This window comes from Pteronotus mesoamericanus, unplaced genomic scaffold, assembly GCF_021234165.1.
Source record: "Pteronotus mesoamericanus isolate MK-2021 breed Mesoamerican mustached bat unplaced genomic scaffold, CSHL_Meso_final scaffold_167, whole genome shotgun sequence".
In the NCBI taxonomy this organism is placed as follows: Eukaryota; Metazoa; Chordata; class Mammalia; order Chiroptera; family Mormoopidae; genus Pteronotus; species Pteronotus mesoamericanus.
The window spans coordinates 2,544,802-2,569,885 of NW_026555308.1; the positions used below are offsets into that span (position 1 = coordinate 2,544,802).

At 47.1% G+C, this 25,084-nt stretch overlaps 1 protein-coding gene across 1 annotated transcript; it reads right to left on the bottom strand.

Annotated features, from left to right (window-relative positions):
* Positions 1-431: 431 nt before the first annotated feature.
* NLRC3 (NLR family CARD domain containing 3) lies at positions 432-18,008 on the bottom strand. The gene is made up of 17 exons (XM_054589218.1): positions 17,816-18,008; positions 15,908-17,657; positions 14,794-14,880; positions 11,684-11,767; positions 11,160-11,243; positions 9,685-9,768; positions 8,275-8,358; positions 7,542-7,625; positions 6,784-6,867; positions 6,176-6,259; positions 5,476-5,559; positions 4,907-4,990; positions 2,907-2,990; positions 2,354-2,437; positions 1,339-1,422; positions 830-913; positions 432-538 (listed from the first exon to the last, which is right to left on the bottom strand). The coding sequence occupies exons 1-17, from the start codon at positions 17,991-17,993 to the stop codon at positions 448-450; spliced, it is 3,198 nt and encodes a 1,065-aa protein (XP_054445193.1). The 5' UTR covers positions 17,994-18,008; the 3' UTR covers positions 432-447.
* Between the last annotated feature and the right edge of the window lie 7,076 nt (positions 18,009-25,084).

Genomic DNA, 25,084 nt, shown 5'->3' on the forward strand with positions numbered 1-25,084 from the left:
CTTTCTCACCAATGCAATCGGGCTAGAATATGGCAACTCATTTCAGAGGGAGGGGGATGATTTTAACCAGGTGAGTAGGGAAAGGCAGTGCTAATTAAAAAGTTGGGGATACATGAAGACCTCAAGGTATGAATAAGCTCAGACCAGCTTCTTTTTAGCTGAACTTTCAGGCGTAAGATCTGGGTTCCTTGGTGGAAGACCCTTTCCTTCTGTGTGCAATACCAGAGTGTTCATCTCACTCCTGCCTAGACTGGCCCAAACCAGGAGAGGCTCATGACCTCCTTTGGCAGTGCCTTTCCTGCCTCTTTGCAGGATACCAGCTTGCATGTGGATCAGTGTCATTTCAGGATTACAGGAAATCACCCTGGAAAATGGTCATTTTGTTTGAAGGCTCCCAGCTGCATCTCTGCCCATCCTCCTGCCTGGTCCACCAGGAACTTGATTTGCTCACATTTCAACAATGCACAAGGGAGCATTTGTCTTGATAGCCTCTGAGATCATCCTGGCACCAGATTCTCCAATGTGATTTCCCTGGAGACTAGAAGAGAAAGGTTAGGACAAACTGAAAAATTGGCTAAAGGGCTAGTAATGAGCAGATGGTCACTACATAAAATGCAGACCTCTGGGTGAAAACCTTTGTGCTTCCAGGATCCCTCCCACAGACAAGGCTCTGAATGGCTTTCTCTTATACCAAGTTTTACCCCAGAGTTGCTGAAGGCCCTGGGGATCGGCTGGCTTTGATAATCAGGCAGAAGGTAGGGCCTGACCTATGATTCTAAGGGTGAGCAAGAACGGCTTGAAAGATTAGAGACTGCCAAACCCTACTCACTTGATATGCTGGATCCCATGGTTTCCAGACAGTGCAGTGGCAATGCATATCACGCCATCCATCCCCAAGGAATTCTCTTGAAGACTAGGCAGAGAAAAGATAGAGACACCACAGTGAGCCATTCAGGACTGAAGAATACATCCCAGGAAGCAGCACTGCATTATCTTGAGTGGCCATTCTGGAACTTATTTGTCCACAGGTGCCATACCAACATCAAGGTGGCATTTAACCCTGAAACCAGAGTCTATAAGGAGCCAGTTGTCCTATCCAGGTGCCTTGGAAGATATAAGACCAAAAATACAGATGTTAAGTGATTTACCTCTGACTTAAACTAAGCAGAGTGAACAAACCCTACCACAATATAGACTATAGTAACCAGAACAGTCTAAACTGCTTCTATTCAAAAGGAGCACCTACAGAGGAAATCAAAAGCATCTTATGCCACGGGGAAAGTTCCAGCAGAAAAGTCATCTGCTCTGGGGTGCAGATAGGGCTCTATAACCACTCACTTGAGTTTTCGGAGGTTTGAGTTGACCTTCAGAGCATTTGCCAGGGCTTTGGCTCCAGCAACCCCAATGGCGTTTCCTCTTAAGCTGTTAGAAAAGACAGGAAATGTAAGGCACAGCAACAGCTGAGAGGTGCAAATGATACCTTTTTGGATGAATGCGGGCTACTGATTAGAGGCAGCATGGACTCAGCAACCATGGGGGATTAGGTTGCTCCTTCCTTACTCCCAGGCACAGAATGGAGTGTGGTTCTGGGGAGCAGCAAGACACACAGGAGGGGGTGAGCCGGCCCAACCTGGGTAGTTTGTTGGAGATTTCATTCTCCTTTTCCACTCCAAAGACAATTGTGGGCTGAGACAGGAGAGGCAACACTCCATCTAGCAGTTCCTGTGTGCTCAGCATCACAGAACTGCAGGAGGAGGGATGAGCTGGGCATGTCTGAAAACCTCACAGAGCTTGAGGCCCCAAATTTCTGGATCTCAAAGACTGAGATCACTGGTCACAGACCACCCCAAGGACCCTTTAAACAGGGCTTTGGGGCAAGTGTGGCATGGACAAGACCAAGAAGAGCAGGTACTCAAGGTAAGGAGTGCCAACAATAATGATCCCCAGCCCTGGCTGGTGTGGCTCAGTGGATTAAGTGCCAGCCTGTGAACCAAGGGGTTACTGGTTTGATTCCCAGTCAGGGCACATGCCTGGGTTGTGGGCCAGGTCCCCAGTAGGGGGCACTCAAGAGGCAACCACACATTGATGTTTCTCTCCCTCTTTTTCTCCCTCCATTCCCCTCTCTCTAAAAATAAATAAATAAAATCGTAACAAAAAATAATGATTCCCAGGGAAAAGGAGTGAGGTAAGAGTGGGGAAGCTGGGGCATGCTTGATCTAAGTGAAGATATTTAAATGATTTGTGAGTTTCATGTACATTGGCATTTTTTTCTCCTCCATATCTATTCATCTTGAATCAACAGCTTGGCAACTCCTTTGGGCAAGAGACTATAGCTGGAGGCTGGAACACTTACTCAAGAATCTCCAAGGTCCTGTTCACAGCTAGGGCTTCCCCCAGTGCCTGGGCCCCTGGTGCACCAATGGAAGCCACCTGGAGACTGTAAGAGGAAATGCTGTCAACGTGCACAAGCCAGACAAGCCAGGCCTCTCCAGCCCTCATACTTGCCCTGGGACCCACTTCCATTCATAGTCACCCTTCATTTTCATCACCCTTGACTTAGGGCTGAAAGTGATGAAATAGCACTGAAAATTGTTGGCCTGTGAACCGTGCAAAGGATGCTTCATCTTCTACCAACACTGTCTGCTGCCTAGGGCATGTCTAGATACTACAGACATAGGAAGTACAGGTAGTCTCCTGGAGAGTAAGGAGAAGACTTCTTGTATCCCTAAATCTTATTTGTTAGAACTGCGAGAGGAGGGATGACCTGGACGTCCCTTTTTCTACCTGGTTGCTAATAGTAAAAAAATCAGACACACTTTCCTTGACCGTGAAACAATAATGGATTTTCCATGTGAAGGGATGGTGAAAGGCTGGCTTCCTGGGCTGCCGCGCACATCAGGACTTACTAGAGAGCAGTGAGCGATGTGTTTGCCTTCAGCGCACTGGCAAGTGCACAGGCGCCTTCGTCCCCAATCGCATTCTCCTGTAAACTGAACACAGAGAGTAACCCCTGGGCACACAGGGCACAGGGCTAGCTCTCTACCATGACATGCTGCGCTTGGCCCTTCTATTTAAGTCAGGCCACACACACCCCAGACTATACACACAGGGTCACCCTGTGTGACCTCTGCAGCCCCATGGCCTCCTAATTAACATTTAGAGGGGTCTGGGATCTGCAAAAGTCTGGACCATCAGAAACAAACAAGAAAAAGGAACACATGGAAGTACTGTCAACAAAGGCTTGGGACAAAAAAAGGGCATGCTTTTCAAAGACAACTAGAAAACTAAAAGCCCTCTATCCCCAGGCTTTCACTAGTTGGCACTAATAATTTAACAGACATTTTAGTGTGTATTGGGTACTAGCAAGGCCAGTTCTGCCTTTGTGGAACTCAGGTGAGGAGACCTGCTTTAGTGGGCAGTCACTAGTGGCCAAGTGCCGGTTTCAGTGTGGTCCCAGAAGGTGCCCAGAGAAATAGGTCTGAACCAAAACCTGAAGAATAAGAGATAGGGAAGAGCACCTGGCACATCTGAGGAACCCACAGAAATTGAGTCAAGTCTCTGGAGTGTGACAGGAGGCTGAGGAGGCATAAAGGAAGCAGATGTTTGGGGGCCCTAGAAGCCACGCTAAAGATTGGGCTTCACTTGGGCAGCCATAGAAACATCTCACCAGGACAGGGACAGATCTGTGTTTTAGAGAGATCTTGGCCAGCAGAGGGTGGGCTGGTGGAGGCTGCTGCAGTGACGCAGGTAAGTGATGCTGGTGGCCTGGACGTTGGGAAAATCAACAGGACTTGGAAATGAAAAGAGTGAAGACAGCTGAAGTACCGGTGAGGCACCCAAGGGGAGGCATGGACTACTTCCCACAGTTGATTGTCTGGTTCTGTTCATATAATGGGGAACCAAGAAGTGGGCTTGTTGGGGAGATCATTGGACAATCTGAAGTACCGGTGAGGCACCCAAGGGGAGGCATGGACTGGGCAGTGGACACATAGGTCTGGACCTCAGGCTAGAGGTCTGGGTTGTAGATGTGGGGCCATCAGGACTTTAAAGCCTGTGAGAGGAGGAGAGCTGTCAGAAGAAATGTCATTCAAGGGAAGATGGCCTGGGACAGAACCCTGAGGAACGCCAGTATTTCAGAATCAAGTAGAACTAGCCAGAGATGGGAGAGCCTGGAAGCTGAGAGAGAAGTAGTCAGCATCAAAAGCAGATGAGACTCAAAAGGTTAAACAGAATTACCATTTGAATGGGCAGTTCCATTCCCAGCTGTATCACAAGAGAACTGAAAACATACGTCCACACAGAAACTTGTACATGGATGTTCATAGCAGCATTATTCATAATAACCAAAAAGTGGAAACAACCCAAATGCCCAACACCAGATGAAAGGATAAACCGAATGTGGTCCTATCCATACAGTGGTATATTATTCAGTCATAAAAAGGGATGAAGTACTGACACTTGCTACAATGTGAATGAACCTTGAAAACATATTAAACGAAAGTTGCCAGTCACAGAAGACCATGTATCGTATGATTTCATTTATATGAAATGTCAAGGAAAGTAAATCCATTGAGACAGTAAATTTGTGGTTGCCTGGGAAAAGGGAGACTGAAGAGTTACTGCTAGTAGATATGAGTTTTCTTTGATGGTGATAGAAATGTCCTAAATTTGACTGTAGTGATGGTTCTGTACCTGTGAATATACTGGAAATCAGTGAATTGTTCACCTTAAATGGATAGATTATTTCTCAATAAAGCTGTTTTTTTTTAAGCAGATGAGTTTGGAAACATGCTTGCTGGCCTTAGGGCAGAGGAGGCTGTGTGCTGAGGGCATGAGCCCGGCGCCTGGCAGGCCCTGGGGGTTCAGATTCCCCGGCTCCCATGGCCTCTGTGGACGCCCCACTTACTCAAGGCTGATCAGGCTCCTGTTGAACTGTAGTGCTTGTCCCAGGGCCGTGGCAGCGCCAGCCTGGATGAAGTTCCACTGCAGGCTAGGCAGACATGAACCACATGATTAGGTGGCCCAAGGCAGCCCAGGAGGAGAAAGAGGGGTCTCCTCCCAGGAGAGTCTGACACCAGAGGATGGAGTCCTTGCAGGGCAGGTTCTATAGGGACCACTGACGGGCAGAACCCTTGCAGCCCTCCTCAGCCTTAGGCCCAAGGAGTCAGCATTTAATCTCTGGTTGGGGGTGAGCATGGGAACAGGCTCAAATAAAGACTCCAGGTGGCCCCTGCATAAAGCATGTGACATGGAGGCACAGCCATGGGTACCCACCTCCCACCATTGGCCTCTCCATGGATCAACCTCAGGAAGCAGATCAGGGTGCAGGGCTGCTGGCCTCTGCAAGCGCCCTGCTAGAGGCCCCAGAAACCATGTAGGGGATGCCCAAAGCTGGACTTGGTCTCTTGCATCAGCTGGTCTGAGTGTAGCCCTTCAGCTCTGTGCAGCGGGGTTGGGGGGGCACCAAGGACTCACTGAAGGGACATGAGGGTGTGGTTTTCTCTCACTGCCACTGCGATGGCCCGGGCACCGTCATCGTGGAGGAGGTTGGCTGTCAGGCTAGGAGGAAGAGAATGGGGGCAAGTGAGCAGAAGCTGGCCATGATGTCCCCTGTCCTTGCTCTCCAGGGAACCCAGACCACTGTCCTCCGACCCAAGGACTGCATCGGCTCCACTAGGGTAGCCTAGCTCATGCTTGTGGAGCACTCGCATGTGCCAGGCACATGTCCTGGACTGTTGTAACAAATTCTGACAACCCCATGGGTAGTGGGCCCAGGCTCAGCTCAGTGAGGTTCCATGACAGATGACCCACCAGGAGATGGCAGAGGTACCCAGGGACTCACTCCTGATCCTTGTACTGTGCTGCCCCTCATGGTCTTGCCCCTTCCACATGCTTGTCCATCGCCATGGGAGAGGGGTGGGGTGGGGGTAGAGCAGGCAGAGAGTTGCCACTAACTTCATCCCCATGTAATTTATGGCATGAGCAGGGGACTTGTGTCAGGGTTGCCGCCAGGGGCCAAGTCTCCTGGCTACCTTCTCTCAGCCAGGTCCTTCTTCAGCCTTTTACAATGACAATAGTGACAAGGGCCTGGCCTATCAGTCCATGTGCTCTGCGTGGTTAAGACCCTGGCATAAAGGAGCCCTGAGAAGCCCAACCTGCCCCTCAGCTCACGTACTCCAGGTTCTTCAGGGTGCTGTTGGTGCAGAGAGCTCGAGCCAGGTCCTGGGCTCCCTCTGGGCTGATGGAGTTTTCTCGCAGGCTGAGGAAAGAGAAGACCCTAGGCTGGTCAGGCTCCTGGCCAGGCAGAAGAGGCTCCCAGGGGCAGACAAGCCCAGGCATTCGGGCTTTTAGAACCAGGGAAACCTCAGGTGAAACCTGGCCTTCCTGAACGATCTGCATGCGGTGTGTTCCTCCAGCAAGCCCAGGTTCTTCTGGCTGGGCAGCCAAGTGTCTCCCCTTTAGGACCGACAACAGTATAAGACAAAGGGACCTCAGAGCTGTGAGCGGCAGGCACGCATGCTTGGATGCCTAAAGAACTAGTGTACAAGAAGGGAGCAGCAGAACCAGCCAGCTGAGGGTCGCAGCTGCCCCTGCCCTCCCAAAAGCAGAAAGAGCGCAGGATGTCAGCTCCAGGGGCAAGCTGCCTAAACATAGGTCTTCACCATAACGAGCCCACGGGGTAGGTATGAGCTTCCAAGTGCCAGCTTTTCTTTCCAAGTCCCCAAATCCCTTTAGACCCTCGACCAAAGGGATACCTGTTTGGAGAGGGAGGCTGGGACTTACTTGAGGCTGAGGAGGGTTTGGTTGGTGCAGAGGGCCCCCATCAGTGCGGCCACTCCTGCGTCACTAATGGAATTGCTCTGCAGGCTGCAGACAGAAGAGAGGGTATGTTTGGTGTGGCTGTTTCAGGACCCCATGGGGAGCCATCAGTCCAGCTGAAGCACTAAGTTCAACAGGGAGTTGGGCGATCCCTGGGGCAGGTGCCACCCCACACCATTCTTTTCATCAGCCCTCCCTCCTCTCCTACCCCCCACATTCCAGCCCCTGCTAGGTCAGGGCAGGAGGGTCTAGCACAACCAGCTCCAGAGTTTAGACTCTGCCTTGGTTTGGGTAGCTCCAAACAGCCCCTGAGACAGGGCATGTGCTGTGTTTGCAGCCCACAGAGAAAGAGGCACAGTTGAGTCTCCCCAGCACGGGGGCAGCGCCAAGCTCCCCAACCCCACACCGAGGCCTGCAGCTGACCCCCTTTTTAGCTACCTGCACCAGCTTCTAAAGGGCTCTCAGGGATTGTTGTCATGCTCAAAACTCCAGAACCAACACCAGCCCCTGCTGTCCAGGGAAATGGAGCTGGTATGGTAGGACGGAACAGGCGGGTAGATCGTAGAATGCCCAGAGCTGGCGGTTGGTTGGGCTCTGGGAGAGAAGTGGCCCTGACAGCCTTCCCACAGAACCCACCCCCCGCTGGATGGGGAGCCTGAGCAGGGCAGAGGGGAGTCACCCTCTGTCCGCAGCCACCCCGGAGGGTGGTCAGGCAGACTCACTCCAGGCTCTCCAGGCCCTGGTTCACCTTCAGGGCTTCGGCCAGGGCCTTGGCACCTTCATCACCAATGCTGTTACTGGAGAACCTGCAAGAGAAGGGACACACTAGTAAGTCAGCCTTCTGCGGCAGCTGGACAAGGGAAGGCCTAGAAATCAGGGTCTTAGAGGAAGGCTGTCTCTGTTGTCTCAAGGGTGCCAGTTTAGTTTCTCCAGCTTGAGGCTAGTTGGCCAGTGGCCTCTGTAAGTAACCTCCTGCCTCCTGTAAGAGATCAAGGTAGCAAAATCCTTCTTGGCTCCCTTCCTGGCAAGTGGTAGGGGCCAGGGGGCAGGACCAACCATTTAATGGGAGGTGTTTGTGATACTTCACGTGAAGGTGACTAGGAAATGCCACTTTCTCCCACCAGTTGAGAAAGCAGCAAATGTGAGCCTGAGAGTTGTGGTTCACTCAGTCCTGGGAATCTGGGTCTCCATTCTCCTGACCCAGTGCTTTGGAGTCGAAAACCAGCTATCCTGCACCAACACATTCACCCATCCATCCACTCACACACTCATCCATTCATCTATCCATCCATCTATCCACTCATCTACCAGGCTATGCATGCATGCATCCATCCATTTACACATCCATCCATCCATCCATCCACCCATCCATCCCCATGCTCACAAATATTTGTGATGGGCCGGGCATTGTGTTAGTCACTGAGGATGCCAATTTGGCCCTTTTGCATTTCTCACATGAGCTCCTTCAGACTCCTGTTCTGCTTCAGGGCATCTGCCATCTGCTGGGCTCCCAAGGGCCCGATGGTGTTCTTCTGCAGACTGTAAGAGAAGAGAGGGGTCCTTCAGCAAAGCTGGTCACAGTCATTCCTAAGCCAAGGATAATCTGATTCAAGGTGAGAGGTCAGAGGCTACTGGCTGCTGAGTACCATCTCCAGGTGTCACAGCATACGGGGAGGGGTCTCCAGGAAAGGTCTGCCAGTTGTTGCCAAAGTGATGCCAAGAGACTAACATCATTACATGGAGAGTAAGAGGCAAGGGCAGCCAGGCTCTCCCTTGTCAGAAACTGGAAAGCAGCGACCAGTAGACGCTGATAATATATAGCAACCTTCTGAGTGGGGACTTCTATGTACAGGTACAAATGGCCTCTTACTCGGCCAGCCCCCTCACACTCAACGGCCCACCTCCATGTCTCCCACTCTACAGTCTTCCCTAGGGCAGACCCTCCTCCACCTAGGTTCCTCTTCTCCAAAAGCTTCTTCCTCTTATACTAAATCTGGAGGAGGGGATGTTACAGAAGAACCTCGTGCTCATCCCAGAAGGAGAGGCTGGACAGGACCTCTTGTGTGAGAGGCTAAATACAATCTAAGCAAAAGGGAATTTTCCCTGGTTCCAAAAGAGAAAGAGATATCCTTCTCCCTTTTCTTGGTGTATGTTCTTGTTGCAGTTGTAAATCCTTTCCCTGTCCTTTTGAGAAGTATGTAAATGTTTTAAAAAGCCAAATAGAAACCTCTTGCCAAGCTTTACAGTCCTGGAAATGTCTTTTGTAAGGGCCTTAGAGCCATCTCTTTGAAATGTGCACATCAAAAAAGATAGTACAGGCTCCAAGTTGTAAGTGCCTTCTTGTCATGAAGGTATGAAGTTTTAACTTTCTTTTGGCTAAAGGCCATTAGCAAACACAGATGACTACACAAGTACCAGGCTAGTTTAGGATGAACAATGTGTGACAAACAGTGCTGTCCAGTCTTCTTACTTGAGGACAAGTTGTTTATCTTGGAAGCATGTATATAATGCTTGCTATGGAAAAGGGTGTGATTTATTTCTGTCTTTGCAGTCTTATCACTAGATTGCCTATGATGCATGTATAGTCTAGCAGAATGCTTATTCAAATAATAAAGCTGGTTTTTTCTCACATTTGTGGAGAGGATTTTCTGGATCGGCAGGAGGCTTTATTTTTAATTTTTTGCCCAACACCTGTCCTCTGGAAAAGCAATGGACATCAAGCTTTCTAGGGCCATTCGGACAAGTCAGAAAGCCTCAGGACCTTGCCCCGTCCATCCCTCCTTGCAGAAAACAGGCAGAGAGGTTGTCGGAGGAGGGGATGGCGAGTACAGAGGAGGCTCTCTGATGGTCAGCACGTCTACTCACTGTATCACGGAGAGGGTCCGGTTGGCTGCCAGCGCCTCAGCCATGGACCTGGCACCGTCATCCCTGATCCTGTTGCCCTGGAGGCTGTGGAGGCAAGGAAGAGGCGTATCCCTGATGGAGCACACAAGGGCACCCAGTGGTGACCTGAACCACCACTGCAGCGTCACCAGTGTCTAAGGAGGGGCAGCAGCTGACTTCAGGGAGAGGGGGCTTTGAACACTATATGCCCTCAATGCCCCCCACACAGCCACTGGAAACCAGTTGGCCCTTCTGTCTGCTTCTCTGGCCTTAGGTTTCCCTCTGGGTCTCTAAGCACTTGCCTGTTGACTGGGCACAAGGCGCTCATGATACCTGGATAACAGAAGCTAGGTCATCCATAATCCTAATTACAGCTAAAAGTCACAGCACCCAAGTGTTGGTGAGGATGTAGAGAAACTGGAACCCTCATTCACTGCTGGTAGGAATGTAAAATGGTTAGGCCACTGTAGAACTCAGACTGGTGGGTCTTCAAAAGGTTAAACACAGAGTTACCATGTGACCAGCAAATTCCACTCCTAGACATTTACCCAAAAGAATGAGAAGCAGGTACTCAAATACTGCACACAAATGTGTACAGAAACATTATTCACATTGCTGAAAGGTGAAAGCAACCCAAGTGTCCATGAACTGATGAATGGCATATTATTCAGCCATAAAATGGATGGAACTACCAATACATGCAAAAATGTGGCTGAACCTTTAAAACACATTAAGTGAAAGAAGACACAAAAGGTCTAACTGTATGCTTCCATTTATATGAAATATTCAAAATAGGCAAATCCATTGAGCAGAAAGCAGATTGGTGGTTGCTGAAGGGAGGGAAGAATGGGAAGTGACTGCTGATGGGTACGGGGTCTCCTTTTGGAGTGCTGAAAATATTTTGGAACTAGGTAGAGCTGATAGTCGCACAATTTTGAGTGTATTATGTGCCATCGAACTGTACACTTCAAAATGGTGGGTTTTGTGTGAATTTTGCCTCTATGTAAATAAATGAAAGCAAAACAAAACAAAATGGTGGTATACATTCAACTAAGGATGGATACTACCACTGGCTCCTAAAAAGAGCACAGCAAACCACACCAAACCATAAGAATCTTCTGGAGGATGGGTTTCCAGTGTCTTGGAAAAACACCTCAGTGGAACATTTTGACACCATGGTCCTGGGGGAATTCCTCATAGATTCTTTTGCCCCTCCACCTTTATGTTCCTCTACCCACCCTCTTCTCCTCTATCATCCTCTCAGGCCATAAACACAGGCACAGAAACCGGGGAGGAGCTGGGATCTGAAAAGTTGCTGAGGATGCCCGATCCTGTGGTATCCACTGAGTGGGAGCTGGTATCTCATGGCCACATTGTGGATCACCTCCCACTCCATGGGTGGCACCTGAGGAGAAGGTTTTCTGGTCCCTCTCCAGGGGTAAGCAGGTGGCATGTACCTCAGAAAGACCAGAGTGCGGTTAATCTTCAGAGCATCGGCCAGTGCCTTGGCCCCTTGAGGTCCAACGGTGTTACTGCGGAGGCTGAAGAAGAAAGAGAAAGAACTGTTCTCTTTCATCTAGTTCCCAGGGAGGAAAGGAGGAATGGAAGTTACACAGACCTTTAAATCTATGCTTCTCAAATAGAATATATCAAGGTTTAGGATGTCATGTTTGGTGGAAGTGGGACAGAGATTTTTATGTAGGCAAACAAGGAAGGAGTTTCTGAAGCTGATCCCATGTGGTGGGGAGAAGAAAATAGGATCTGATGGACCAGTGGGCTTAGGCAAAGGATGGAGAGGAGAATGATAACACCAGGTTCAGGGCTGAAATTCTGGTGCTTCCTGGGTGAGTCTGAATTGCTGAGCAGGAACCATAGCTTTGTTTGCTCAGCTATGAGCAACCCACCCAAGGAACTTTACAAGATGTCTCACAAGTACTCTCTGTCCAAGTGGTGAAATATTGGCCGTTGGTGTTGTACTTACTCTAGAGTAGTCAGACTTCTGTTGACAAGAAGGGATCTGGCTAGAGCTTTGGCCCCTTTGTTACTGATCTGGTTCTCAGCCAAGCTGCCCAAGGGGAGGAAAAGGAGTGGTTATTTTAAGTCTAGAAATCTCATTACCTCTTCCCCAACTCCAGGCTCATGATTCAGAGCCCTCAGCCTCACCAGAATCATCAGGGCCTGGACACAGGTCGAGATCAGGTGAACCCTGGAATAGAATGCCAAGCCCAGAAAAGCCTCTGAGCCAGGCAAGATAGGACCAGAGTGGGCAGAAAGACCTGCATACTGGCTAAGGGTTCCAGGGAAGGTTGGCCAGAATCCAGCACAACTGCTACACAACACAGGAAAGAGGGCAGACAGTTACAGAAGTCTACCAGTGGGCCCCAGCCAACTGTGTGCCAGAAAACTGTTTCTCAGGGAAAACCAAAATACAAAAGCCCTGACCTGTAGCACTGGCCAATTTTTATGGTGTAAATACTTCCACTATAGCTAGTTTCAGGCACTCACAGCTTGCAAAAATTCCTGAAATTTTAACAATCAGCTCTCAGGCCCTGGCCAGGTAGCTCATTTGGTTAGTGTCGTCCCAACATACCAAGGTTGCAGGTTTGATCTCCAGTTGGCACGTACAAGAATCAACCAATGAGTGCATAAATAAGTGCAACAACAAATTGATCTATCTCTTTCTTTCTCCCTTGCCCTTTACTTCTCTGTCTCCCTCCCTTCCCCTTCCTTTTTCTCTAAAATCAATAGATTAAATTTTCTTTTAAATCAGCTCTCATAAACTCATAGTTCCAGCACACCACAGGTGCCAGCCCTTTTTCTAATGCAAGAGTTATTACAAGACTAACTTTAAAGTTTTTTTTAAAAAAGTACATCTGTATCTGCCTTGAAAGGGCAATTTCAAGAATATGGTGGTGGATCAGTGGACCTAATGTTGTTTTATGTACCCAGTTTTAGAAATGGTAGCTCATGAAGCTTAATGTTTCTCAGACATTTAAAACTGTGGGGAAACCCCATGGAATACACTTAGATTCCCTAGTGCTTTCAAGCCATGTTTCAAAGGTCCCTGGGGTTCCCCAGGAAAGCTTCAGGAGCTGCCAGGAGTCCAAGAGGGAGCCAAGTGCCTGGGCTCTGGGCCACCATCTCCTCTTCTTTCAATCCTGGACACTTCTCCCCCTCTATTTGACTTATTGGGATTCTGCTTAATATGTCGCTTTAAAAAAAAAAAAAGGATTCTGCTGCTTTAAAAACATTTGAAGGCCATCCAGATTACCTTCTATATAAATGTCCCCAGTGTCCCCCGGGTCTAGAGAGCCTCTGTCCACCCCCCTCACCCCAAGACTTTTATAATATTTTATGAGCAATATTTCATGAGTCTTATGTGTTTTGTGAAGTACCCCTTGGGCATTTCAAACAGGGATGTGGTGCTGAGGACCAACTACAGAGAGATAAAGAAAAGTATGTGGCCATAGAGGAAATGTTAAGTTTTGTTCAGAAAAATTTCTGGGCACTATCTAGATTCCTTTAAGCCAAATACCAAAAGTTGATTATTTTACTGAAGGCTCCATGAAGGAAAAAAAACCATTAATAATGAGAAGTTGTCATTATCATGTTTCTTTCAAAGAAATTGCAATTGTATCTCTGGTTAACAAGACAAAGACAGCCCTGCTAATAACTGCTGGTCCTTATATAGTGTCTGTCCTGTTCTAAGCACTTTCCTTGATTAACTCGTTGGAGCTTCACAACAACTCTAGAAGGCAGTGTTCGGCAAAGGATTAACCTTGACCAGCCCCTCTCCTGAGAGGTGGCCCCTCTAAGCCCTTGGAATGTCCTGCCTGATAAGAATATCTCAGTTTACAGAGGCGGGGGCGGGGTGGGGGGGGGGCTTAGGTTCTGTTGAAAAGCTTATGTCACAATTTATGTTGGGGACTTTGGGCCATGCAGTGTCAGCTTGACTTCTGGAAGAGCTGGAGAATAAGGTTAGCATGTGGGAGGTCAGATATGTCTTCATGACCAACCCCCAGCAAAAACTCTGGGCACCAAGGTTTGGATGAGCTTCCCTGGTTGGAATGCTTCATATGCATTGTCACAAGTCATTGCTGCAATTCCACTGGGAGGGAACAGCTGGAAGCTCATGCTTGGTCTCTCTGGGACCCTGCCCCATTCACCATTTCCTTCACAGATTCTAGTCTGTATCCTTTCTGTGTAATGAACCGTAACCGTGGATATGACAGCTTTTTGAGTCCTCTGAGTCCTGCTAGTGAATCACTGAACCTGAGGGTGGTCGTGGGGACCCCAGAACTCACACGTGAATAACATTGTAACCCCATTCTCACCCTCCTTAGGTACAGAGGTATCTGTACAAGGTCATATGGAGCTTACCACTCTAACCACTATCCTCAATGATTGCTTTGCTCCTGATTCAGTCTACATTTTTTCTGCTCAGATAAAGATTATTTCAGAACCCAAAGCCTTGTGTGAGGATGAGAAACTACTCTCTGTGTCCTGTTCTCTAAGCTCACGTCCCTAATTCTCCGAAAGCACACCGCCCCCTCTCCCCTACCCAGGTCGTGGTATCTTTTCAACTACAAACAAGGGTGTTCCTCAAACTTGGAAATTGTTATAAGACAGATTTCATAATCTCTTCTGAAGTCAGCATATAAACTTTCATCTAATTACATTAAAGATGCAGTGTTTAAATTTTAAATTTTTTAATTAAAATTTTTTTAGACAAAATGTAAATTTTATTTAAAGGTACAATTCTGTGCCCAGAACACTATTTCAGGGCAAACTTGAAGAAAATTGGGCCTGGTACCATGTGAGCACATACAGTGTTTGGAGAAATGCTTCCATGTCCACAAAAGCCTCTGATCCTCACCACATCCTTTCTCTCTTCTTACAGATGAGTACCTGAGCCTCTGGAACTTTCTGGAATTGGTGGAAATAAGCAGCTTGCATCCTGAGACATGTTTCAAAGACACCTCTCCTTGAAGTATCACTTAGCCCGTTGAACAGAAAGGAGGCTGGGAAAAGAGCACTTGGACCTCGAGAGACAGGTGGGTGCCCTGGGAGGCGCCCCTGGGTCAGGGTTACCTGATCTTCTGAATGCGGCAGTCCTTCCCACTCAACACGCTGCCCAGCAGCTCCATCACAGGGTCCTGGAACTGATTGGTGTCCAGCCTGGTCAGGAGAAACAGCAATAGTGAGTGGTCCCCTGCCGCTGCCACAGGCAGGTTGAATGAGGTCCCCGGCTGGCATCAGGATAGCAAAAAGGGGCACAAAGATCAGATGCCCAGGCTGGGATCCTCTCCTTCTCCCTTCTCTCCACCCCAATGTAGCTCCTACCATATGACCCAGAGATCTCGAACAGCACACCCACCGTGCTCACAGAGTTTTCCTACAGAGGTCAACTAGGAGGCCCAGTGGCATAAGCCCTGGGGTTCCTATCCAGAGGGGTGTCTTCCCAGCAGCCCCACACACTGTGTGCATCTGTGGGACACTTGCCACTAGTTCTTTTACTTCAGAGGACATGGAAGCTGCTCTCAGGTCCTGAATGGCCCTGGCCCTGGCCCTGGTGCCTTCTCCCCACCCCACACTAAGATCAGAGCAGTGGACAGAGGACAGGTAAAGGGTGAGTGGGTTTGGCTTCTGTCAGCACTGGGATGGTTCACACGGTATTATGGATTGAATTGTGTCCCCAAAAAGATATATTGGTGTTCTAACCTCCCAGTGACTCCAGAGTATGGCCTGATTTGGAAATGGGATGGTTGCAGATGTAATTAGGTAAGATGAGGTCATACTGGAGTGAGGGAGGCCTGTCGTCCCATATGACTGGTGTCCTTACAAGCGAGGAAAGCTCTGTGTGAAGACAGAGACATGGAGAAGGTGGCCATGTGACCATGAAGGCAGAGACTGAAGTGATGCAATTATAAGCTAAGGACTGCCAGCGAACACCACAGAGAGGCAGGAAGGATGCTCCCCTACAGATGTCAGAGGGAGCGCAGCTCTGCCAACACCTTGATTTTGGACTTGCCTCCAGAATTGTGAGAAGATGCATTTCTATTGTTTTAAGCCTCCCAGTTTGCAGTCCTTGGTTACACAGCCCCTGGACACTGATATAGAGGGTCATGGTGGAGAGAAAGCACTTCCCACATCCTCTACTCTCTCCGCCGCCAACACACTCTGCACACCCCATCCTAGCACCCACCTCAGGCTCTGGCAGTAGAGCAGCTGGGGCAACAGGCTCTGGAAGACGCCCTGGCTGAGGCACAGAGACAGGTTGGCCTCCTGGGCACAGGCATCTGACACCTGCAGAAGGTAGGCCAGGGCGGCTCGGTGTTGGGGGCCAGTCAGCCTGGCCAGGTCCCCGCTCTCCATGGCCTCCTCCACACTGCGGGCCAGCTCTGTGTGCTGCAGCTCATGCAGGCAGTGCAGGATATTGACTGCCCGGGCACAGACTACCGTTTTGGGGTACAGGCAGCTCTGCAGGAGCTGGGCCACCTGCACCCGGGAGCCCTGGTGCTCTCCCGGGGCCAGCAGGGAGCCAGCCAACAGGGCATTGACCCTTGGAGACAAGAGGCCGGAGAGGAAGCGAAGGAACACATCCAGCCGTCCATCCTCAGCCTGCATGGCCCTCTGGACCGCGCTCCTGAAATGCGTGAGGAAGCCCAGCCGAGGCCAAGACACACCACCCTCAGTGAAGAGGTCGAAGATGGCTCTCTTGGATGCACTGTAGTAGTATGTAGCTCCCACGAACTCCTGCAGGGACAAGTGGGTGAAGCAGTAGGCTGCTGAGGAGGCCAGAGTCTCCTCCCGCTGCAGAAAGCAGCTGCAGAGAGCACTTTGCAGCAGAGCAAGGTCCACACCAAATGCCTTCAGGTCTGGCTCGTAGAACACGTACTTCTTCTTGACAAGCCCATGGAAGGCCAGCCGGCCCAGTGTCCCTACCATCTTACGGCCACTATGGGCCAGCTGCTCAATGCGAGGGCTCACCTTGCCCTTCTCCTGCCCATCCCCACTGAGGGCCATCCTGAAATACCAAGAGTAGAGCTCGCACAGGGTCCTTGGAGGCCACAGCTCTGTATCCTGGGGCCCCTGCCTACGGCGGCACAAGTGGCCCAGTGCCAACCCTGCAAGTCGGCAGAAGGCTGGGATGGTGCACATGAGGTACAGGGCTCTGTTGGCCCACACCTGGCTCAGGACCCAGTCCAAGAGGACCTGGTCCTCGGGGAACATCTGCTCCAAACACACTTTGATCTCCTCTTTGTTAAAGCCCCGGATCTCCGTCATCCGGTCCATCAGGCCTCCTGGGATCTGGCCAGCCGCGCTGGGACGGGAGGTGACCCAGACAGAAACTTCTGGGAACAGGTTGCCCCGGATGATGTTGGTGATCAGGTGGTCTACCTGTATGTCCTTCTTGGGGTCAGTGCAGGCCACAGTGTTGGAGAAGTCCAGAGGAGTCTTACACTCATCGAGGCCATCCAGGATAAGGAGGACTTTGGCCAGGGCTGCCACTTCCAGGCCCGACTCCCCGACATGTGGAAAGAAGGAGCGGATGAGTCTGTCTGCAGACAGCTTTTCATGGGTGTTGAGATCCCGGAATGTCAGAGGCAGCACTAGTGAGAAGTCCTTGCCAACCTGTCCCCGGGCCCAGAGGTAAACAAAGTTCCTCACCAGGGTGGTCTTGCCCACACCAGCCACCCCAATGGTGATGGAGATGCGGGGCGGGATGGACACCCGCGACAGAGGCAGGAAGAGCTCGTTCAGGGTGATGGTCCTGGCGGAGCGCCAGCCCCCACGTGTGGCCTCCACCTGGGTGAAGTCGTGTTCCCTCAGCTGCAAGTCCATCAGGCCTTCCACCAGCAGGAGTTTGGCCAGCCTGGGTGCGGGGCCACCCAGCTCCAGGCTGCCTCCTGCCCTGCTCAGAAGGACCTCTCGGTGTCTCTGTATCCTTGAGTCTGTGGAATGGAGGCCAGAGGGGAGGGCTGGATAGGGTGGGAGAAAGGAGGGGGCGGGGGGAGGACTGGGAGGGCGAGTGAAAGGAAGGGGAAAGAGGTAGAATTGGGAGGAGGCGAAGGTGGGGAGAGGGCCTGGGGATACCCCTCCAGCTGCCTACCATTGCCTTGAGGCCCCTGCAGGGAGTCAGCTGTCCTCTCAGGGGTCTGTGGGGCCTGGGAGCTCTGACAGCCCTTCCCAGCCAGCAGGTCCACAAGGGCTTTCACCTGCTCAGCCGGGGAGCCAGCACCGAGGCCCTGGCCAGCTTCCCCACCCATCTGCACCTCCTGCTTCCTCATGGAGTCCAGGGTTGCTGCCAGGAGCTGTGAAGAGAGGGCCTGAACCTGCTGCCTGCTGCCTCCCTGCCCAGTGGCCTGGGACAAGTAAGGAGCCTCCAGGGATGTGTGGGGCCTCACCCTTTGGGGACCCACCCTTTCTCCTCCCCCAGCTAGTGGCCCACTGTCTGGCCTCCAGGAAGGGGCTGGAAGGGCTGTTGGTCCGTGGATGCTGGGAATAGTCCCTCATGCCAGGAGCATTGCTCAGATGCAGGGGGCCAAACTGATAAGAACCCAGGCTCAAGCTGGAACCTGAGCTCTGCCACTTACTGGTTGTGTGACACTGGGCAGGCCACCTACGCTCTCTGTGCCGTTGTGTCCTCATTTGTAACCTGGGAATAGCAATGCAGTTATGAGCAGGTCCACTCACAAGAAGGGAAGAATAAAAGAAGCCAATCTGGAAAGTCTACATACTGTACAATTTCAACTCCATGTCATTCTGGAAAGGCAAGAGCTGTGGAGACAGTAAAAAGATTAGTGGCGGCCAGGGGTAGGGGTGAGAAGGGAGGGATGAATTGGTAGAGCACATTCGATTTTTAGGGCAGTGAAACTACTCTATGTGATATACTACAGTGGTGGATTCATGTCATTATACATTTGTCCAAGCACATAGAATGTACAACACCAAGAGTGAACCCTAATACATACTATGGACTCAGGACGATAATGATTTATCAATATAGGTTCATCAGTTGTAACAAATGTGCCACTCTGATGGGGATATCCATCGTGAGGGAGGGTATATGAAGGGAGCAGGGGGTATATAGAAATCTCTGTACTCAATTTTTCTTATTTTTCTCTCAATTTTTCAGTAAATGTAAAATGGTAATAATTAAAGTCTAGTAATTTAAAAAAAAAAAAAAAAAAAAAAAAGAATGGCCTTGGCCCAGTAACTTAGTTGGTTAGAGCATTGTCCCAATATACCAAGGTCATGGGTTTGAACCCCAGTCAGGACACATGCAATAATCAACCAATGAATATATAAATAAGTGGAATAACAAATTGATGTCTCTCTCTCTCTCTCTCTCTCTCTCTCTCTCTCTCTCAAAAGAAGAAGAAGGAGAAAAAGAAGAAAAGGAAGAAGAAGGAGAAGGAGAAGAAGGGGGAGGAGGAGGAGGAGAAGGAAGGAGAAGAGGAAGAGGAAGAAGAAGGAAGAGGAGGAAGAAGAAGAAGGGGGAGGGGAGGAGGAAGTGGAGGGGAAGGGAAGGGGAGGGGAGGGGGGAAATAAGAATCAATAAATAGAAACAAAGAAAGAAAGAATGGAAAATTCGAGAGAGAGGGGAAAGTTGGTTCTCAAAGTAGTTGCATAGCTACTTTCCTTACTCTGTTTTCCTGGGGTCTCCTGGCAGAGCAGGGGCTCCTGACTTACAGGCAGCACTATTTTCTGCAGGGGACAGTGGTGCAGAGGTGCTAAGAAGCAAAGCCACATCTGAGTCCCACCTGCTCACGTTACTTTTTCTCCCTGAGGATATGAGTGGATCCCATTGCCAAGGCCAGCCACCCCCCTGTGTATTCCTCCCTCAGCTAAGATACACACTTGATGTCTCGGACCCTGCCCCCAATTCACCCCCTTTCTCACCTGCAACGGGCAGGAATTCTGGCCCAAGGTCCACCCACTGCAGCTCCTCCAGCAAGGCCTTAGAAACTCAGGGGTTTGGGGTTGGCCATCCCTCCTCCAGGGGTCTAGAAGAGAAAACTGGACTTAGTGAAAACTGGGCAGAAGTCACATCTACTGCTTCGGGTGCAGCTGCTCGTTGAACTAGGTCCAGCCATAACTTCCAGCTCTGTGTCCTCTGGGTCTCAGTGTTATTCACTTAAAAGGGGGGAAACTGGTTACAGCCCCAAGGATTCAACACACCCCCAACCTTGGATTCGCATTGGAGTTCCCAGGCATTTTAACTCAGGATGAACCTTTTTACCTGGGAAATAGAAAAAAGGCTCAGTAACAAGTAAAATAGCATTTCCCAGCCATTTAGCTCATAGTGGTGTTGGTATGTTGAGTGCAACAAATTTGAAGTAGATGAACTAATCTGGGAGCATTAGAAATAGGCCAGGCAAGGCCACTCATACTTCTTCAGAATCCTTCTGGCTGTTCTCACTCTTTTATTCTAAATGTCAAAACTAAGGGTGAAAAAAGACAGGTGGGATTTTGACAGAAGTCACATTACTGTGGGTATTATTGAGGTCTTTCTGTAGATTCTTTTGTCAAACTATATTTTTTTTAATCTAAACCTTGTCAATTTTTTATTTGTGTCTAAGTATTTTTAAATAGTTTGTGTTATTTTTCTGATTTTTTGGCATCAAAAAAGGCAGTTTTGTATATTTTATCGTATATCCCATTAACATGTTAACTATTTGTGTTAGTTATCATTTTTCAGTTAATTCTCTTCAGCCTTTTGCATTCTGCACTGCAAATAATTGAATCCCTTTTAAAAAATTATAACTTATTTTGAACAACTTTTCTACATTGGCCAGACCCACTGCCTCCCCCCAAGTGCTGCTGAATGACAGCAGTTGCAGCAGGCATCCTTGTCTTATTTCTGACTCTACCGGGAGTGGCTCCAGCCCAAATGATCGGGTCTGACGTTTGTGACAGATTTCTAATTAGTTCTCTTCTCTTCTTGGAAAGGGTCCCTTAAATCCCTCATTTATTATTACCATTCAAATAACATTATATAATACTATTCAAGGCTTACTGTGTTCTAGGCATTCTTTTAAGCACTGTATTTACATCATTTCATTTACTTCTTCTAACAACTATTACCATTCTTTCTCCCATTTTTGCAGACGGAGACCCTAGACTCAGAGAGGTTGAGTAACTTGCCTAAGGATCCACCACTGGGAAGCAGTGAGTTGAGACGGAAAAACTTCACTGGCACCAACATGTTTGCTGTATAACCTACTGCCTCTCATAATATGTTTACACATTTTTTTAAAAATCCAGACAGGCCTGTTAAATTAGCAAATGACTTTTTACTATCTCATGACTTTAAAATATTACACGATTTATTTCCATTCATTCATCCAACTGGCAGATACATATTGAGGGCCTATTTTGTGTTGCAGCCCCTGGGAATGTGAAGATGAACAAGTCAGACAAAGTCCTTACCCTGTAACTATGGTGGGAGTGGGGGAAATGACACTAAGAGGGAAACAAGTGAATAAGCGGGGCAATTCTGCTGGTGATTAGTGAATGAAATAAACAATGTGAGTGATGAGGGAGGGATGGGGACATTGGGGGAAGGGCACGCTTTAGTCACAGTGGCCAGGGAAGGCCTTTGTGAGAAAACCACATGTAAGTGGAGATCTGAAGGGTGAGAAAGAGTTAATCATGCAAAGAGTTAGGGGAACAGCAAGGGCAAATGCCCTGTGTGCTAGAGAAACAAAACATGGCCTGAGTCGTGGGTACAGTGAATAAGCAAGCAGGCTCGCAAAAGGGGTTATGAGACAAGGGCAGAGTGGGGTTGGGACCTGGTCACTATCATAAGGAATTTTAGATTTATTTTAAGTGTGGTGGGAAGCCACTAGAGGGAGTGACATAATTGATGTATATTAGATCTTTCCTTTAATCTGTGAGCTATACTAATAGATTTTCTAACATTGAACCAAACTTGCATTGTTGAATACAAGCTCCATTCATATTAAGCTATATAAAACAGAGTGGACTAGCACATAAGTCAATATAGCATAATATAGAGTCTAGGAACAAATATATACCTATATTATTTACATATGAAGAAGTTCAATAATGTGACAAAAACAGCATTTCCACTGATTGGAAGTTTCCAATCAGTGGAAATGCTGTTAGGGCAATTGTTTAGCTTATGAAAAATCTTTTTGGAGTTTTACTGCACATTGAACACAAAATTTAATTTCAATTTGGATTAAAGACTTTAAATTATAAATATAAAACCATAAAAGCACACTAAAAAAATAGGCGAGAATAGTTGAAAGCATTCTTTGTGTAAGAAAGAATATTTAAATCCTCACCTGCGGATATGTTCATTGATTTTAGAGAGAGGAAGCGGGGGAGCGGTAGGGAGAGAGAAACATCAATGTGAGAGAGGAACATTGATCAGTTGCTTCCTATACACACCGCGACTGGGAATCAAACCTGCAAACTTTTGGTGTACAGGACAATGCTTTAACCAACTGGGGCACCTGGCCAGAGCAGGAAGACTTTTTTAAGCAAGATATAAAATCCAGAAGTCATAAAGGGAAGCCTAAAAAATTAGCCTTATTTTAATATTTCTAAATAATAATAACTACCCCAAATAAAACTGACAAAAACATCAAGCCAGGAGTCAACATTAGCAACATACATAAAGGAACATGAAGCCCTGGTTAGTGTGGCTCAGTAGTTTGGGTACCAGCCTGTGAACCAAAGGGTTGCCAGTTCGATTCCCAGTCAGAGCACATGCCTGGGTTACAGGCCAGGTCCCCAGTGGGAGGCACATGAGAGGCAACCACACATTGATGTTTCTCTCCCTCTCTTTCTCCCTCCCTTCCTCTCTCTCTAAAAGTAAACAGAAAATTTTTTTAAAAATTTAAAAAGAACATTAATATCCTTAACATATAGGGAGATTTTATAAATCAGTAAGAATGAAGTGAGTACAGATAGAATTAGAGACACAGACAATTACAGAAACAGTAGAAATAGAAAAAAAGGACATATAATTCAAAGAAGCATAAATGATCAAGATACTGAAAGCGTACTCAATCTCACTAAAGATAAAAAAACAACGAGCTATCATTTTTCATTTGTCTAATTGGCAAAGATTATAATGACATAACAGGTTGCATTCACAAGAATGTGGGAATAGTAGGAATCTTAATATATAGTAGGTGGGAAGTTAAATTAGTACACTTCTGGATCATACTTTGTCATTATCTATTGCCACCAAATATCCTTTGATCCAGAAGTTCCACTTCTGGGAATTATCCTGAAGAAATAATTGGAGCCCTGTTTGAGTAGCTCAGTTGGTTAGAACATCATCTTGATAAACTAAGGTTGTAAGTTCAACCCCCAGTCAGGGCACATACAAGAGCCAACCAATGAATACATAAATAAGTGGAAGAAGAAATTGATGTTTCTCTCTTGCTCTCTCTCCCTTCCTCTTTCTCTTAAATTCAATGATAAAAAAAAATGATTTGTCAAGTGCACAAAGATGATCCTGAAACATTGTTTATAGCTATCAATTTCCCCCTAAGCATTAATTTCACTGTGTCCTATAAATTTGGAATGTTGTGTTTTCATTTCCATTCATCTCTGAGTATTTCCTAATTTCCATTGTGATTTCTTCTTTAATAAGTTATTTATTTATTTTAAAGTATGTTGTTTAACTTCCATGGTTTTATAAATTTCCCAGTGTCCCTTCCGTTATTGTTTTCTAACTTCATCACATTGTGGTTGGAGAAGACTCTTGGAATGATATCTATCTTTAAAATTTTGTTGACAATTTGTCCCCTAACACATGTTCTATCCTGGAAAATGTTCCATGTGCTCTTGAGAAGAATATGTATTCTGTTGTTTTTGGGTAGAGTGATCTGCATGTGTCTGTTAGATCTAGTTGATTTATAGTGTTGTCTTCTACTGAGTTTGACACAAATAATTCTCCTTTTTTATTACAAAACCTTTTGTTACAAAATCATAAGCATGTAATTCTGTAATATAACAACATCACACTCAAGAACACCATATGACGTTTTAGGTGAAATGTTCAAATTAAAACTATAAATTATCACACCCATATTATTACCTTACTAACCACACTCAAGCCCGCATTACTTCTGCCAGACCCTGTATTTCTTTACGTCTTTTATCTGGCTGTTCTATCCATCATTGTGAGTGGTATATTGAAGTCTCCAGCTAGTTTTGTGGAACTGTCTATTTCTCCCTTCAGGTATGTCAACTTTTGCTTCATACATTTTGATGGTCTGTCATTAGGTACATAATGTTTATAATTATTATATTTTCTTGCTGTTTGAATCTTTTATTAATATATAATGTCCCTCTGTGTCTCTTATAAACTCTTTTGAATCAAAGTATATTTTGTCTGATGTCAGTATAGTCACTGCCCTGCTCTCTTTTGGTTCCTCTTCTCATGGAATGTCTTTTCCCATTCTTCCACTTTCAATTTATTTGTGTCTTCAGGCCTCAAGTGAGTCTCTTGTATATGGCAGAAAGTTGGATCATGTGTTTTTATCCATTCTGCCAGTTTGATTGGAGAATTTAATCCATTTACTTTTAACGTAACTACTGATAAGGAGGGACTTATTTCTATTATACTATTTGTTTTCTTTATACTTTATAGCTTTCCACCCTCATTTCTTGCATTACAGTCTTGTTTTAGTTGATCTTTTGTAATGAAATATTTTCATTTCTTTTTTATTTATTTTTGTGGTTACCATGAGATTACAATTAACATCCAAAAATTATAACTCTGTAATTTGAATTTATAACAGCTTAACTTCAATAACATACAAAACTTTGCCCCTTTACATCCCTGTCCCTACTCCTTTTGGTTGTTGATGTCACTATATTACATCTTTATACATTGTGTGCTTCCAAACATAAACTAATAATTTTTTAAAAATTTATTAGCCTCTTAAATTTTGTAGAAAACAAAATTTAGGGTTATAAACCAAGGTTACAGTAATACAGTACTTGTATGCACACTAATAATTGGGGTTATTTTCTTTAAATGTAATGATCTCTTAAATCATGTAGAAAACAAAAAGTACAGTAAAAATGATTGTTACAATAATACTACTGTTTATAATTGCCCATATATTTACTTTTTTTGAGATCTTTATTTCTCTATATGGCTTTGAGTTACTACTATATAGTGTCTTTTTATTTTACCCTGCAGAATTCCCATGAGTATTTCCTGTGAGGAAAGCCTAGTGGTCATGAACCCCTTCCACTTTTGGTTATCTGAGAATGTCTTAATTTCTACCTCCCTTTTAAAGGACATTTTTGCTGGATATAGGATTCTTAGTTAGCAGGGCTTTTTCTTTGAATACTTTAAATAGATCAGTCTACTGTTTTCTGG

Excerpts from the sequence above, each read along its gene's own strand:
- NLRC3 (XM_054589218.1), bottom strand. The coding sequence starts at position 17,993 with ATGAGGAAGCAGGAGGTGCAGATGGGTGGGGAAGCTGGCCAGGGCCTC. Across the intron at positions 8,359-9,684 it reads CGGACCCTCTCCGTGATACA|TCTGCAGAAGAACACCATCG; the intron begins GTGAGTAGACGT and ends CTTCTCTTACAG. Across the intron at positions 6,868-7,541 it reads CAGGGCCTGGAGAGCCTGGA|CCTGCAGAGCAATTCCATTA; the intron begins GTGAGTCTGCCT and ends TTCTGTCTGCAG.